Genomic DNA, 13,378 nt, shown 5'->3' with positions numbered 1-13,378 from the left:
GATCCTTTTCATCTGCAGGCAGAATGGAGGTATTTTCCTTCTACAGCTCTGGCTGTCTTTGCGTTTGGGGCCAAATTCAGAAGATGTATAACTCATGGCATAATTTGCCTATCAGCAAGTATCAGTGCAAGCTGCCAACAAGAGACAAGGCACATTTGTAGCAGAGCAAATAATTAGGAGAACCTTTTTAGCCTGTCTCCTTTGAAATGAAAGTTACATTGGAGTTGTCATTTTATTATGTGTCAAATGATAATTTGTATAATAGGATGATACGATATTAATTTTCTCAAGCCATTTTCCACGTGTTTTCACACAGTTTTAGCTGGCATTTTCACATGCATTCCAATAAGCAATCCTTGCCTTTTTTTTTTTTTTTTGGCTCTACAGAATGAGCTGTGTAAAAAGACTACTTTTGAAACTGCTGCAGGGCAGGGGAAGGGACTAGATGACATAAGATGCTTTTTCACTTATATGATTTTTCTCATTTGGAGTTTTTGTGTTTTCTGTTTGCACTTTTATATACTTATAAATTTTAGATAGTTTGTAAGATCAGTGGAGAAATATGCAGCCATATACTCTTATTCAGTCCTACAGTTTATTTTGAGAAGTGTGCTTGTGTCCAAGCCAAGGAAGAGAAGTGGGGCTGACAACTTTTATTTGGTCAACTTGCTATGACTACATAGTTAACTCTCAGAATGCCACCTACCTCCTCAAGTCATGCGTGCAAATATGGAAGTGAGGTAAAAACGATGTTAGAAGTGACTAGGATGTTTTTAAAATCCTTTGATTTAACTGAACTGTTCAGTTATCTCTGAATGAATATTTTTGCTAGTCAAAAACTATTTCAGTCCCTAGTACCACAATTATCACAGTTGAGAAAATTCTGAGGCAATTAATATGATTCCAAGAATACATGATTGCCAATTTAAGATTCCATTTCAGTAAATTATTAAACAAAATAACATGAATACTACCACTTTTTGTCTAGTTTAATCTAATTGTGAATTATGAATTTGTTTGATTTTAGAGCATAGAATGCAAATAATACTTCTCTCATAAATACTGATAATCTGTGCGTTTGTTTTCAGTACACGTTTTGGAACTTTGTACCGAAAAATTTGTTTGAGCAATTCAGAAGAATAGCTAACTTCTATTTTCTCATAATTTTCCTTGTTCAGGTAAGATATCCCCATTGTTTAATAAATTTCTGGACTCTTCCTAGAAAACCAAGGAGTTGAAAAAGATTTAAAAATCCACTGGTTTTAAAGACCGGGGAGGTAAATGGTTGAGCCTGGATAGCCTTTTACATTCATGACGTGACAAAAGGAGTTTTATTTCATTTCCAGGTTGTAAATGTGAATCTAACCTAAAGAGAAATTGACACGATCACTGGTTTGATGGCAAGACATCCCTTGATAAAATTGAAAAGAACGAGGGTCTTTTTTAAATTTTGTAATAAACAAATACCCAGATCAGTAAAACCATTGTTTTAAATTATGTGGACAATAAACTTTTATTAGTTTTGCTAAATATTACATTTTTTATAATGGAATGATGCTTAGGTAGAAATTTTCCAACTGTTCTGTCATCAAAACCTGTGGAGAAACCAAAATATAGATGCTTATACAATACTTGCTTAGAGTAGTACATAAATATTTGGTTTTGTAGCTATTACCTCAGATAACTAGTTTGCTACTTTCTAGGTGTCTTCATTCTGATCCTTTCGCTGTTGCTGAAAGGTGTTAAAGAATAAATATTTTCCTAAGTGAAAAGCTGTGTTACTTTGTACACCAGCTTGTGCATCTATGCGGATTCCCAGAGCAGTTTTGTTATTATCTGAACTCCCTCTATGGAGTCTACCTCTTTGTATATAACTGTAGAAGCCATAGCTCAGTATTTCAAGATTTACTCCTTGCATGCATGCAAACAGCTGTATAGCATAATGTGAAAACAGTACTATGCTAGTTTCTAACACTGCTCAGTAATTTTGCCTCCAAAGCTGCAGCTTTCTAGTCTGGTACTTAATTAAACTCTTGCAAGCAAATATTTTTACTAGGCATTAATATCTTAATGTTAATATGATTTAAATATAGTATTGTATCTTACTATAACGTATAGTTATTTTTTAATTTTTGTTGGTATGGTATATGTTCTTAAAATTGTATTAAAATACTGTTGTCTTTAATTCAAGTTCTTTGGTGCTTTGTGACATATTGGCGAAATGATTACTTGAAACATCTTGCTTGAAAAATTGACTGCTTATATTCACAAAAATGTAACCAGAAAATATTTGTTCCTTTTGTTGCAGTTAATTATTGATACACCTACTAGTCCAGTTACAAGTGGACTTCCACTTTTATTTGTCATCACGGTAACGGCTATCAAACAGGTGAGTAATTTAGCGAGCAAAAATAAAACTAAAGAGAAAACTGAAACTAAATTATTATTTGTTTTGCATTTCAATTTTCCCTGCCTTTTTGTGTTAGAATGTCTCAGGGTAATGCCTAAAGAATGATTGCTGTGAATTTTGACAGAGTAATTTTATTTTTATTTCTGTAGCTTAAATAGAATTGATTGCTATATGATGTGATCTCTCTAATTCAACATAAGCTTCTAAATTATTTTATAATTTTGATCTCATTGTGTTCCAAGGAGTCATTTACATTCTTGTGTTAACTCAGCACACTTTTACTTATTGTTTGTTTCTAAATAGCTGTCCACATCCTATTATGTTTTCCCATAATGACTGAAAATCAGTTTAGTAAGAACTACGAAAACTGCTGTTACCTTTGAGGTTTCCTTGGCCTTTACAGTATGAACAGATAATAAAAATTATTTTGGTTCAAGTCTTTGGTATATGTTCATTATAATCTGCCATTCATAACAGTAGCTGCAGTGCTTTCTACAGATTAGTATTGACCAGACATTATAGTATTCTCTCATTTTTAATGTGAAAATTAATCCATAAAATTGAAGTATTTTTTTAGAAATCGGTTCTTGCCACATCACTGAGTATAAAAGATCCTAATAAAAGTTGTTCATTCAAAATAGAATTGTATAGTACACATGTGGAATTCCACTTTCAAGTTAGCACTACCAAAAGGAAAAGATTAAGGTGGTTTTTCACTTGCTACCCTAATGCTGCAGTGCTACAGTTGACATGAGCACTTAAATGTAGATGGGATCTTACTGAAATGAGTGGAACCTCAGATGAATATAGAATGTTTTAATTAATATGGGGATATTGCAATCAGATCTATGTGTTATTAGGGTTTCTGATATTACAAATTTGGTCTGGATCAGGCATGAGCTTATGATTGTCCTTCTGTTGATTTAGCCAGAGCCAAATTTGACTTTGTGAGTTTCAGGCCATCTGCAGATGATACCTGATCTGGCATCAACCTTGCTAGTGCAAAGTTATTTCATCAAAAATTTTACTAAATTTGAACTAGCAAGTGAGTTTATAAGCAGTACTTTGCATTCGGTGCCTACAACACTATTCTGCATTTACTGTACCATCTCACCATAGCCACAGAGTAGATTCTAAAAATCTGGGCTCCTAAAGTAATAGTCACAAATAATGGTCTTTACAGTGGTTCTGTGATGTGTTTGGCTTTTTGCCTTCAGTCCAGTTTAATGATAATTGCTCCTGCAGGACAGCTATCAGCATAAGAACTCAGTGGTCCAGTGAGTTCCCTTTCATGGTTTAGTCTTCGCTATCTCTGGGTCCAGAGCACAGCCATTTCTTTCCTTCATTTCAGTGAATGGGATGGGAATGTGAAAGGAAAATGTGTGCAAGCAGCTTGACGTTCAGCATCTTTTGCTGGGCCACTTGAAGGAGTTAGCACTTTCATGGGCATAAGAAAGATCTCTCATGTCATGCTTCAAAAAAAAAAAAGTAGTTCTGTCTTTTCGGAAAAAAAATTCCATGAGGTAGTTGAACATCAAGAAAGTTTCTAGGTCAGAGTGCTCCTTGTTTTAGCTCAAAATTTGTAGGGGGAGTGTCTGTATTTCTTATGTACCTATGATGGACTGTGATGATTAAAACAGTGAATAACAAAAATGAGAGTGTGGTGGGTTGACCCTGGCCAGCAGCCAATCACCCACCCAGCCTCTCGCTCAATCCCCCGTCCTGTGGGATGGAGAGAAAATAGAGGGAAGGCGAAAAGACTCGTGTGCCATGTTAGTGATGCTTTAATAGGGAAAGCAACAGCTACGCACACAAGCCAAGCAAGGTAGCGAATTCATTCACTACTTCCCATCAGCAGGCAGGTATCTAGCTACTTCCTCAAAAGCAGGGCTTCAGCACATGTAACGCTTGCTTAGGAGGACAAATGCCATCACAACAAACAATCTCCTTCTGCCTGCTTACCCTGGGCTTTTCTTGCTGAGCACAATGCCATACAGTGTGGAATACCCCCTTTGTCAGTTTGGGTCTGCTGTCCAGGCAGTATCCCCTCCCAGCCTGTTGCCCACCTCCAGCCTCTTGGTCTTTTTTTTGGTGTGGGGGGAGGTTGGAGAGAAAGTCTTGATGCCGTGCAAGCACTGTTCAGCAATAGGCAAAACAGTGGGCTGTAACCAACACTGTTTTAGCCCCAAGTGCAAAGAAGGAAGAAGAAAGCTAACTTCATCCCATTCCAGCCAGACCCAGTACAGAGGGTACTTTTGATTGTCCCTTAATAGGATAGCTGATGACCTTCACAGTCTTTATGTTAAATGCAGACTTTTCCTTCATTAGTTTTCAAAGAAACTACAAAGAGCAGTGTTTCTATTTCTTTACAGTGCTAACTATACACACCTGAGTGTATTCTATAGTAGAATTCAGGTCTTGCTGGTGAGCAAAAGTTGTGATACATGCAACAGCTAGTATTTTAGGTGTGGAATGTTACGCTTTAGGGTCTTACTGTAGTTTAGTAGTGGTCTATCAAAGCCTGGATTATGACATACTGTGCCTAGTACTGCAGTTCTGTCTTTCTCCTTGAGTCTTTCTCCTGACAACTGGTGTAGACTTTAGGACCTGCTTGAGGAGCTAGTTGTACCAGCCCCTGGAATTACATTACTCTAAAATTATAAAGACTCTGTGAGTTCCCAGATGATCTCTGAGAGCATCCAAGGTAGTGATACTTCTGTTCTACGCTGAATTTTCAAATGTGCTGAAGAAAGTCAGATGTAAAAATGCTATGGAATACAAGTGATATGTTCCATCTCTTAACCACTGGTGTCTTTTTGTCAGTCCCAGTCTTTATCCCACACCAGGACCTTGTGAATGGAAAGTTGCAGATTCCCTGTCCTTTACTTTGTCTGTTTGTATAAAACAGAAATTCATAGGATAATTGCACAATCAAAATAGGTTACACTGCAAAGTCTCTTGAAACAAAATTCTTCAGGACCATATATGTTTTATATAGGATTAAAAAGTTTGGCATGATTGTATGACAATCAGGAAATAAGACAACCTTCAGTCATGTTGTGACTTTATCATCTTTCAATATGGAGTCCCAGTCTTCCAAAATATATTTTCTACACTTTTATCTTGTCAGCAACTGCTTCTATATCAGTACTTTGCACTTACTCAAGAGTCAATAGAGTATGAGCAAGAGATGATCACTTAAACACCAGAAATTGTTCTACACATTGTAAACATCCCTATTCATCCAAATGTCTTCATTAAAATACATAATTTTGTTGACTAATTGTAACCATGAATGTTCTTTTTCATATATGTCTAATATGACTGTATTACTGATGTGTATCACAATTTAACTTGTTTTAGTGAGAATATTTTCTTTTTATTTCCTTATCTTGATCAGGGATGATTTTTTAAATTTTTGTTGCAAGCTAGAGCTGTTTTGTGTCTTTATAGCCAAATATGCGTCACTGCATCATTCCATTTCACTGTTTTCTAGGGTTATGAAGATTGGCTTCGACATAAAGCTGACAATGCAATGAACCAATGCCCTGTTCATTTCATTCAACATGGTAAACTGGTTAGAAAGCAAAGCCGAAAATTAAGAGTAAGTAACTATGACGTAACGGATTTTAGGAGTCAGGCTTTACTTCACAGTTCCTGTAAAACAAATTATACAGAAATGTAGCGTAGATGATGTTGTAGCATTTATTACATTTAATGGAGAGTAGACCTACAATATACTAATTTTTAATTTAATGCCTATGAATAAAGTATTTTTAGAAGCTAGACATGTTTCTGCTTTATCGTTGTTTTATTACTTCCTCTCATAACTGTTCCTTTCATTTTCCATTTTTTAACTTGGAATTTCACTCATGATTTGTGTTTTGTCTTTTCTCCATTTCAGTCCTCTGTGGGTATGCACATTAATAATTTATTTAAGCCTGATTATGATAGTCAACGCTACCGATTTGTCCTACGTATACAACGCATATATACATATGTATGTATATACAACACATTCAGAATACTTTCTTTATTACCCATCAAATCAGATCCTCTTCATTGGCCATCTGAATGCTGCTACATTCCCTTCCTGGTATTTTGAAGGTTATTTTCAGAAATTAATTGCTGCTGTTGCTTTTTTTTTTTTTTTTTTTGTGAACGGATCGGCTTTTCATATTTGTTCTCTTTAGAACTCAGCAAATTAGATATTTGTTTGGAATTTCCTTATTTCTAATATCTTTGTTAGGGATATCTTTTTCTGCTCTGCCTTGTTTGGGCATAAATGGCTCTACAGTGTTCACAGCCTTTCTGCTGTGACCTTCTCTTTGAGTGTGATAGCTTCTGCCTAGGGCTTCCTGGTAATAAAAAAAAATAAGACATCATGTGCTGAGTATTCTGTGTGTGTAACTAAACAGTTAAGTATTCCAAATAAAAATAATAAACTGCTACGTAACTGGAATTTGTATTCCATTAATTAATCTATCGCCTATATTTTCTCAATTTCTCCCATATTCGTTGCCTTTCAGAGATTGTATTTTAAGCAACTAAATGGTAGGAGAACCAGGCATAGGAAATAGTTGCATGGAAAGGGATATCTGTATGTATGGGTAAATGGGCAAAATTCTCTGACCGGTTTTACACAAGAAAACAGACTAGATCGTATAAAGGTAGACCCTTCTGCACCTAAAGCCTGTGGACATTTGATTAAAGAAAGGAAAAAGAGAATTGCTAAAAGATGAGGTTTGGTTTTTTACAGAATCACAGACTGGTTGAGGTTGGCAGGCACCTCTGGAGGTCATCTCATCCAACCCTCCAGCTCAAGCTGGGCCACCAAGAGCTGGTTGCCCAGGACCTTGTCCAGACAGCTTTTGAATGTCTCCAAGGTGGGAGACTCCACAACCTCCCTGGGCAACCTGTGCCAGTGCTGGGTCACCCTCACAGTTGAAAATGAGATGGAGCCTCGCATGCTTCATGTTGTGCCCATTGTCTCTGGTCCTGTCGCTGGGCACCACTGAAAAGAGCCTGCCTCCATCCTTTTTGCACCTTTAGCTGACACAGTGGCAAATGTCAGAACACCTTTTAAATTTTATTAAAAATATGCTGTTTGCTAGTATTTTTTAATTGTTTTGGGTTTTTTTCTTATTCCTGCTTTTTTTTTTTTTTCTTTTGCAAATTGCTTAGATTATTAACTTCTGTTTTAATAGGCTATTGTATTATATATTGCTCCTGGCCTGCAGGGTGACTTGTATGCTGTGGCTTACAGGGAGAATCTTGCTAGATTAATTAATAAATAATAGTGATCATTCAACACTATGATCTATGAAAATCAGAAGTAAGAGGACTCTTTTGTCTTTGAGTTACATCTAAACTCACTTTCTGATGTGTAAATGTTTTCAGTGGCAACTTAGGAAATGCCAGACATAGTGGGCATTTTTTCTCATACTTGTTCTGGTAGTGACACTTTACTGTCAGGAGGGGTTTCTTAGCTAAACTGGCCTCCCGACTTTCTCTCTGGCCATGTTCAATGTCCTGAAGAATTCTGATTTTTCTTTTTATGGCATCTGTAGAGGTGATTAAACTTGCAGTAATATTGCTGTGTTTTACGTAGCTGATAATTAAATTAATATTGTTTTCAGTGGTAAAGAGAGCTAATAAAATCAAAATAGTTATGTGGTGGTCTTACAGTTTGTTCTAGGAATAGGTGGATTCTCTGTCTCCTAACAGTTTATTCAAGATAATTCCATAACAGTGTTGTGTCTGGTTGTGGTAAAGTTCTCACTTTGAGGGGTTTATTACAATTTGTCATGTCACTATCTTTCATAATTAATGATTTCATGGCAAAAAGACAAGCTCTCTTGAAGACACATCTTGGAAGAATAAGGCACCTTGAGCAGTAGTGTGGTCCATCAGGCTCCACTGCCCTTTGGGTTGAAGGCTCTGTGTTGTTCAGGCTGGCTCCAGCCAGGACATTCACTGCCTCCAGTTCCAAACTTACCCCTTCTCTGTCTCACTATGTATCTTCACTTCCTTGAGTCTGCAGAATCAAGCACAAGAAGTCATTTAATCAGAAGGAAATACATGAGGAAATGAATCCCTTTCTAAATTTGAACAGCCCAAAACTTTTTATTATTTGTTAAAAGTGCAGCTTTTTCCCCCCTGAGAAACGGGGTAGCCAATTGTCATTATGCTGTTTTAATACATCTCCAGTTTTTGTTCAGAGAACAAAAATTAGTAAACTGTACAGTTCTTCTGCTGTACTAGAAGTTGTAATTTTCAAAAAGATGCCATCATTTACACAAAAGATGGAAAATTTCTGATTTAAGTTTCTCTTAATTTTTTATACCTGATTGTTGCAGGTATGCTTAGCAACTTGCACTCTCCTATGCCATGTGTACAATCTGCAGTTTTTCATTGCTATTGATTAAAAAAAAAAAGCCTTTTTCATATCTACAAGAAGTTAAATATCATTTATTATCATCATTCTAGTTCTTCAATACATTTTAGTAAATCTGTACACTTAGTACTGTTAGTAGTGCTTTCTTAGTACTGTCACAATTTTATTTTTAAATGTTACTGTTGCTGATTGTTTTCAGACTATTCTGCCTAACTAGAATTTACTGACTCCTGCCAGACTGCTAAGGCTATTGGAATTTAGCTTTATAACTAAGAGAACAATGATTAAGCTGAATTTTGTAATAATAAATTATGACATAAAAGTGTGTTGAGCAGATGCTGAGCTACATGAAAAATGGCAAAATTTACATATTTTGGTGGGATTTTTATCGACACTTTGATATTATTAAAACATATAGTATATCTTTGCCATTTGTTCTTTTTTATATATATATTCCTTCATAAAAGATGAGCTCCAAAAATGTATCAAAGACTGTTTTTCTCATATGAATGCTTTACACTAGTCTTTTGAATTTATAGATGGTTGGCTGTTCTGTGACGCTGTAACAGGCTGTAAGATATTATCTGTGTTTACATGAATAAGAATTAATTTGCTCACTTTTAAACATGGATAAAAAAATAGTATGGATATCTAGTGACAGATTCTGCTGAACATGTATCCTGTTTTCATCGGCAGACTTGGAATTCTTAGCTTTTTCAGCTACTTCTAGTTATAATATTCTGAGCTAGATGCTTCTCCTCAATAGCCAACGAGAGTTGCTCACACCTCCAGCTGTTTTGAAACTATATTTTGTTGTATTTAGTCTTAAAACAAGGCTAGTATCTTGCATCTCTCAAATCAATGTTGCAAAACTTAATAAGACAATACATGCAAAATAGTTTGAGATCCTGAGAGGAAGGGTAGTACACAGTAGACCTCATTCATTTTCCAAGGTGTAATTCAGTTTTCAGAGGTATTTCTGTAGTTCTTTCTGCTGTGGTAAAATCCTGGTGTAAATAAAATCAATGAATTTAAGATATTTGAGTGAAACTAGGTTTTGGTTTTGAAATCTGACATTTGGGCTGCTACATAAATGATAAATGCATTTTATTTTGTTGTGTTTTTTTTTTTTTTTCCCTAGGTTGGAGATATTGTAATGGTAAAAGAAGATGAAACATTCCCATGTGACTTAATATTTCTATCAAGTAGTAGAGGAGATGGAACATGTTTTGTTACAACAGCTAGTTTGGATGGTGAATCCAGTCATAAAGTAATAAAATGTTCTACATTTTCTTTTTAAGGCAATGTTTGCATTTAAATTTTTACACAGATCACACTATGACTTCATGCATATATGTGTGAGGACATAGACTGACTTGTGTAACTTTCATTTCTACCAGTTGACTTAATTTTTGCTAAAGTTTCATTATTTTATGTAAAGTTTTAAAATATAATAATTTGTGGTTTTGTCAGTGTCCAGTATAGGCATGCAGATTACAGAGACAATGCACAAACTTTATGGATGTAAATGCTTTTCATGGTGACCTGATTGTGAATATACTGGAAGGTACTCGCATATAATCTAAGATGATGCCCAGTTAGGAGCATTTAAAGGTGCATCTTATTTGAACTATGAGCTCATATGTAAAAGCTAGTAAATCTATTTCACACTGAACTGAAGTATATCTGCAGATTAACATCTTGTATATCTGTCCTTATTTTTTCGATCTTATTTACACCTTTTTATTTGTTCCAGACTTACTATGCTGTTCAAGATACAAAGGCATTTCACAATGAACAAGAAATGGATGCACTTCATGCTACCATTGAATGTGAACAACCTCAGCCTGATCTTTATAAGTAAGAAAATAATTCTTACCTGTTTCATTTAAGGTAGCTTACCAGTAAATTATAAGAATATCATAATGAAAAGATACTGGCTGCATCTGTGTGGTTAGAGTGGGCTCAAGGGTGAGCTTGAAGTCAGGTTAGTTTTCCATGCATGCTCCTTTCCTGCAGGTAGTTCAGTGGTCTGCTGTAAGGCAGTGGTCTCCAAAGGGGGGTGCACCAGAGGATCCATTGGGGTGTGTGACAAAAATTTTAGAACTTCTATTTATTTTTTAAATCTAAAAAATAAGAAATTAAGCTTTTTACTAATATTTAATATATTTATGGACACTGGCACCCTCACTCAGTCTGTATGTCAGGGGGTCCTGTGTCACCTACAGTTTGGGAGGTGTCCTGCGGGAAGAGAGGGTGTCCCATAACGTGAAGAGGTTGCCAGTGGTGTCCTCACTCATTCCTTTGCTTTCAGTGTATTGTGAAGTTTTACAATTTGTGCGTACCTGGTTAAGTGGATTTATGGGTTATATTATCTAGTTTTGACTAAACTAGCCCTCACAAAATGGTCAAGTGGCTTAAAAAGATTCCTGCAGAGAAACTGCTTGTTGAAGATAATACTAACAGTGCAAGCACAAGTGAACAACAAGAAAATGGCAAATGTTTCCACTCCTAGTTTGAGCTCTTAATCAGTCACATTATGAGATAAAAACAATGCCAATCTAATAAGATCTGAGAAGCAGCAAAAAAACTTTTAAATTGTCAAGACTGTTTGAAAGATGGATTTACATCTGCTATTGTTAACGATGAACCTCACCCTACGTGCTTTGACATATTAGCTCATGACAGTATGAAGCCATCATGGTTTGCAAGACATTTAAAAACTAAGCATCCAGAACATGAAGAAAAACCTTTACAGTTTTTTAGCAATTTTGAAGTCATGCAATACTCAATATTTTACAGAAGTACTGTACAAAATTTCACTAAACTTAATGGTGAATCTTCAGAAGCCTCTTTTGGGGTTTCTTTCTTAATATTGAAAGACAAAAAGCCACATACCACTGGGGAAAACCTTGTTCTTCCTGCTGCAGTAAAAATAGCTGAAATAATACACAGAAGACAATATGGCAACAAACTAAAATGCACTCTTTTGTCAGCAAATACTGTTGGAAGATGCAGAGGAAACATTGCTTATTTCTGAGGTGTGAAGGTATCTCTTTTCCCTGATCTCAGGGACCAAGGCACTGCTCTAGAAATCTGCAAGAGAACAGATTCTTTAGAATACCAATTCCGTGAATGGTTTGATTCTTTTTTAAATACATGGCTCGTGAAGGGAACATTTGGAAGTTGAAGCTCACGCCATTGTAGATGGTGGAATTTCCTGGGACAGCTGTTGAGACATGAATAATGAGAACACATTGGCAGACAGCTTCTATCTCTCCTCCTTTTTACTTGGCACTTTACCTCTCACCAACCACAGTGGTGAATCTTTCTTTCCAAAGGCACATGGTCATTTTACATCATGAAGCATCATAACAAACTGTATGGTGTCTTTAGATGTGGCCCTACTGCCTTGTGTATTCTCTTAGCAGACAGGACGCCACTCCTCTGAGCCTGAGAGGTTCCCTTCCAGGGTAACAGACCTGCCAACTCCCTACAGTTTCCTCCTCCATCCAGAATGCTACTGTTGGGCTTAATCCCTTTTGGTTTGAGGTTACCCACTTGGATAGTGTTATTGCAGATACATGGTGTACTGGGTCTGGCTGGAATGGAGTTAATTTTTTTCCATAGCAGGCCATGCGGTGCGGGGTTTTAGATTTGTGACTAAACAAGTGTTGATAACAAAACACTGGTTTAGTTATTGCTGAGTGGTGCTTGCACAGTGTCAAGGCTTTCTCTGTTTCTCACTCTGCCTGCCCAAGCAAGTAGGCTGGGGCTGGGCAGGAGGCTGAGAGTGGGCACAGCCAGGACAGCTGACCCCAACTGACCAGAGGGATGTTCTGTGCCATACAATGTCATGCTCAGCAATAAAACCAGGCAGGGAGGGAGTCTTTGCAAAATAGCTGTTGCTTGGAGACTGGCTGGGCATCGTTCTGCTTATGGGAGGTGGTGAGTGGTTGCCTTCACATCACTTGGTTTTTTGTGGGTTTTCTTTTTTTTTTTCCTTCGCTTATAGTGTCATTATCTTGCTTTTGCTCTCCTGATTCTCTCCCCTGCCCTGCTGGGGTGGGGGGTAGGGGGATGAACAAGAGGCTAGGGGGTACTTAGTTGCTGTCCAGGGTCAACCCACCATATATAGATAAAATATACTTAGAGATATTCAGAGGGAAAACTGCTTTTGTTTTGTTTTGGTTTTAACTCAGTTGTAGGATGTAAGTTTTGTAAAGGATAGGAATCACTCTGTTACTTACCTCAGGTAGCTTAGAGAATAAGATTGGGAAGAATGGGAAGATTTATTCATAATCTTATCTTTTATATCTTTTTATATGCAAACTTTAAATTGACTTACTGTTAGTGTATTTTTGTATCTACATGTTCTAAATGTACTCATATGTATCTCTGTAGTCTTGTTTACTTCCTGGATAATCAGAGCATGTTTAATTGGAAGGTGTTTGTTCACTGTAATAAATACTTTCTATAAAATATTTCTCAAATAGTCTATTCTCACATATACTTTTTAAAGATTTTAAAAGTGAGAGTAATTTGCTTTTTTAAATATGTATGTGTGGTAT

At 36.3% G+C, this 13,378-nt stretch overlaps 1 protein-coding gene across 1 annotated transcript in view; it reads left to right on the top strand.

Annotated features, from left to right (window-relative positions):
• Positions 1–13,378, top strand: part of ATP11A (ATPase phospholipid transporting 11A) — a 70,734-nt gene that overhangs the window by 13,710 nt on the left and 43,646 nt on the right. The window contains exons 3-7 of the mRNA XM_075728105.1: positions 1,089–1,178; positions 2,309–2,389; positions 5,907–6,014; positions 9,949–10,077; positions 10,564–10,667. Of these exons, the coding sequence (XP_075584220.1) occupies positions 1,089–1,178; positions 2,309–2,389; positions 5,907–6,014; positions 9,949–10,077; positions 10,564–10,667 (512 nt within the window). The remainder of the gene's footprint in view (positions 1–1,088; positions 1,179–2,308; positions 2,390–5,906; positions 6,015–9,948; positions 10,078–10,563; positions 10,668–13,378) is intronic.

This window comes from Pelecanus crispus, chromosome 1 (assembly GCF_030463565.1).
Source record: "Pelecanus crispus isolate bPelCri1 chromosome 1, bPelCri1.pri, whole genome shotgun sequence".
Classification (NCBI taxonomy): domain Eukaryota; kingdom Metazoa; phylum Chordata; class Aves; order Pelecaniformes; family Pelecanidae; genus Pelecanus; species Pelecanus crispus.
This window is presented reverse-complemented; position numbering and strand designations above follow the sequence as displayed.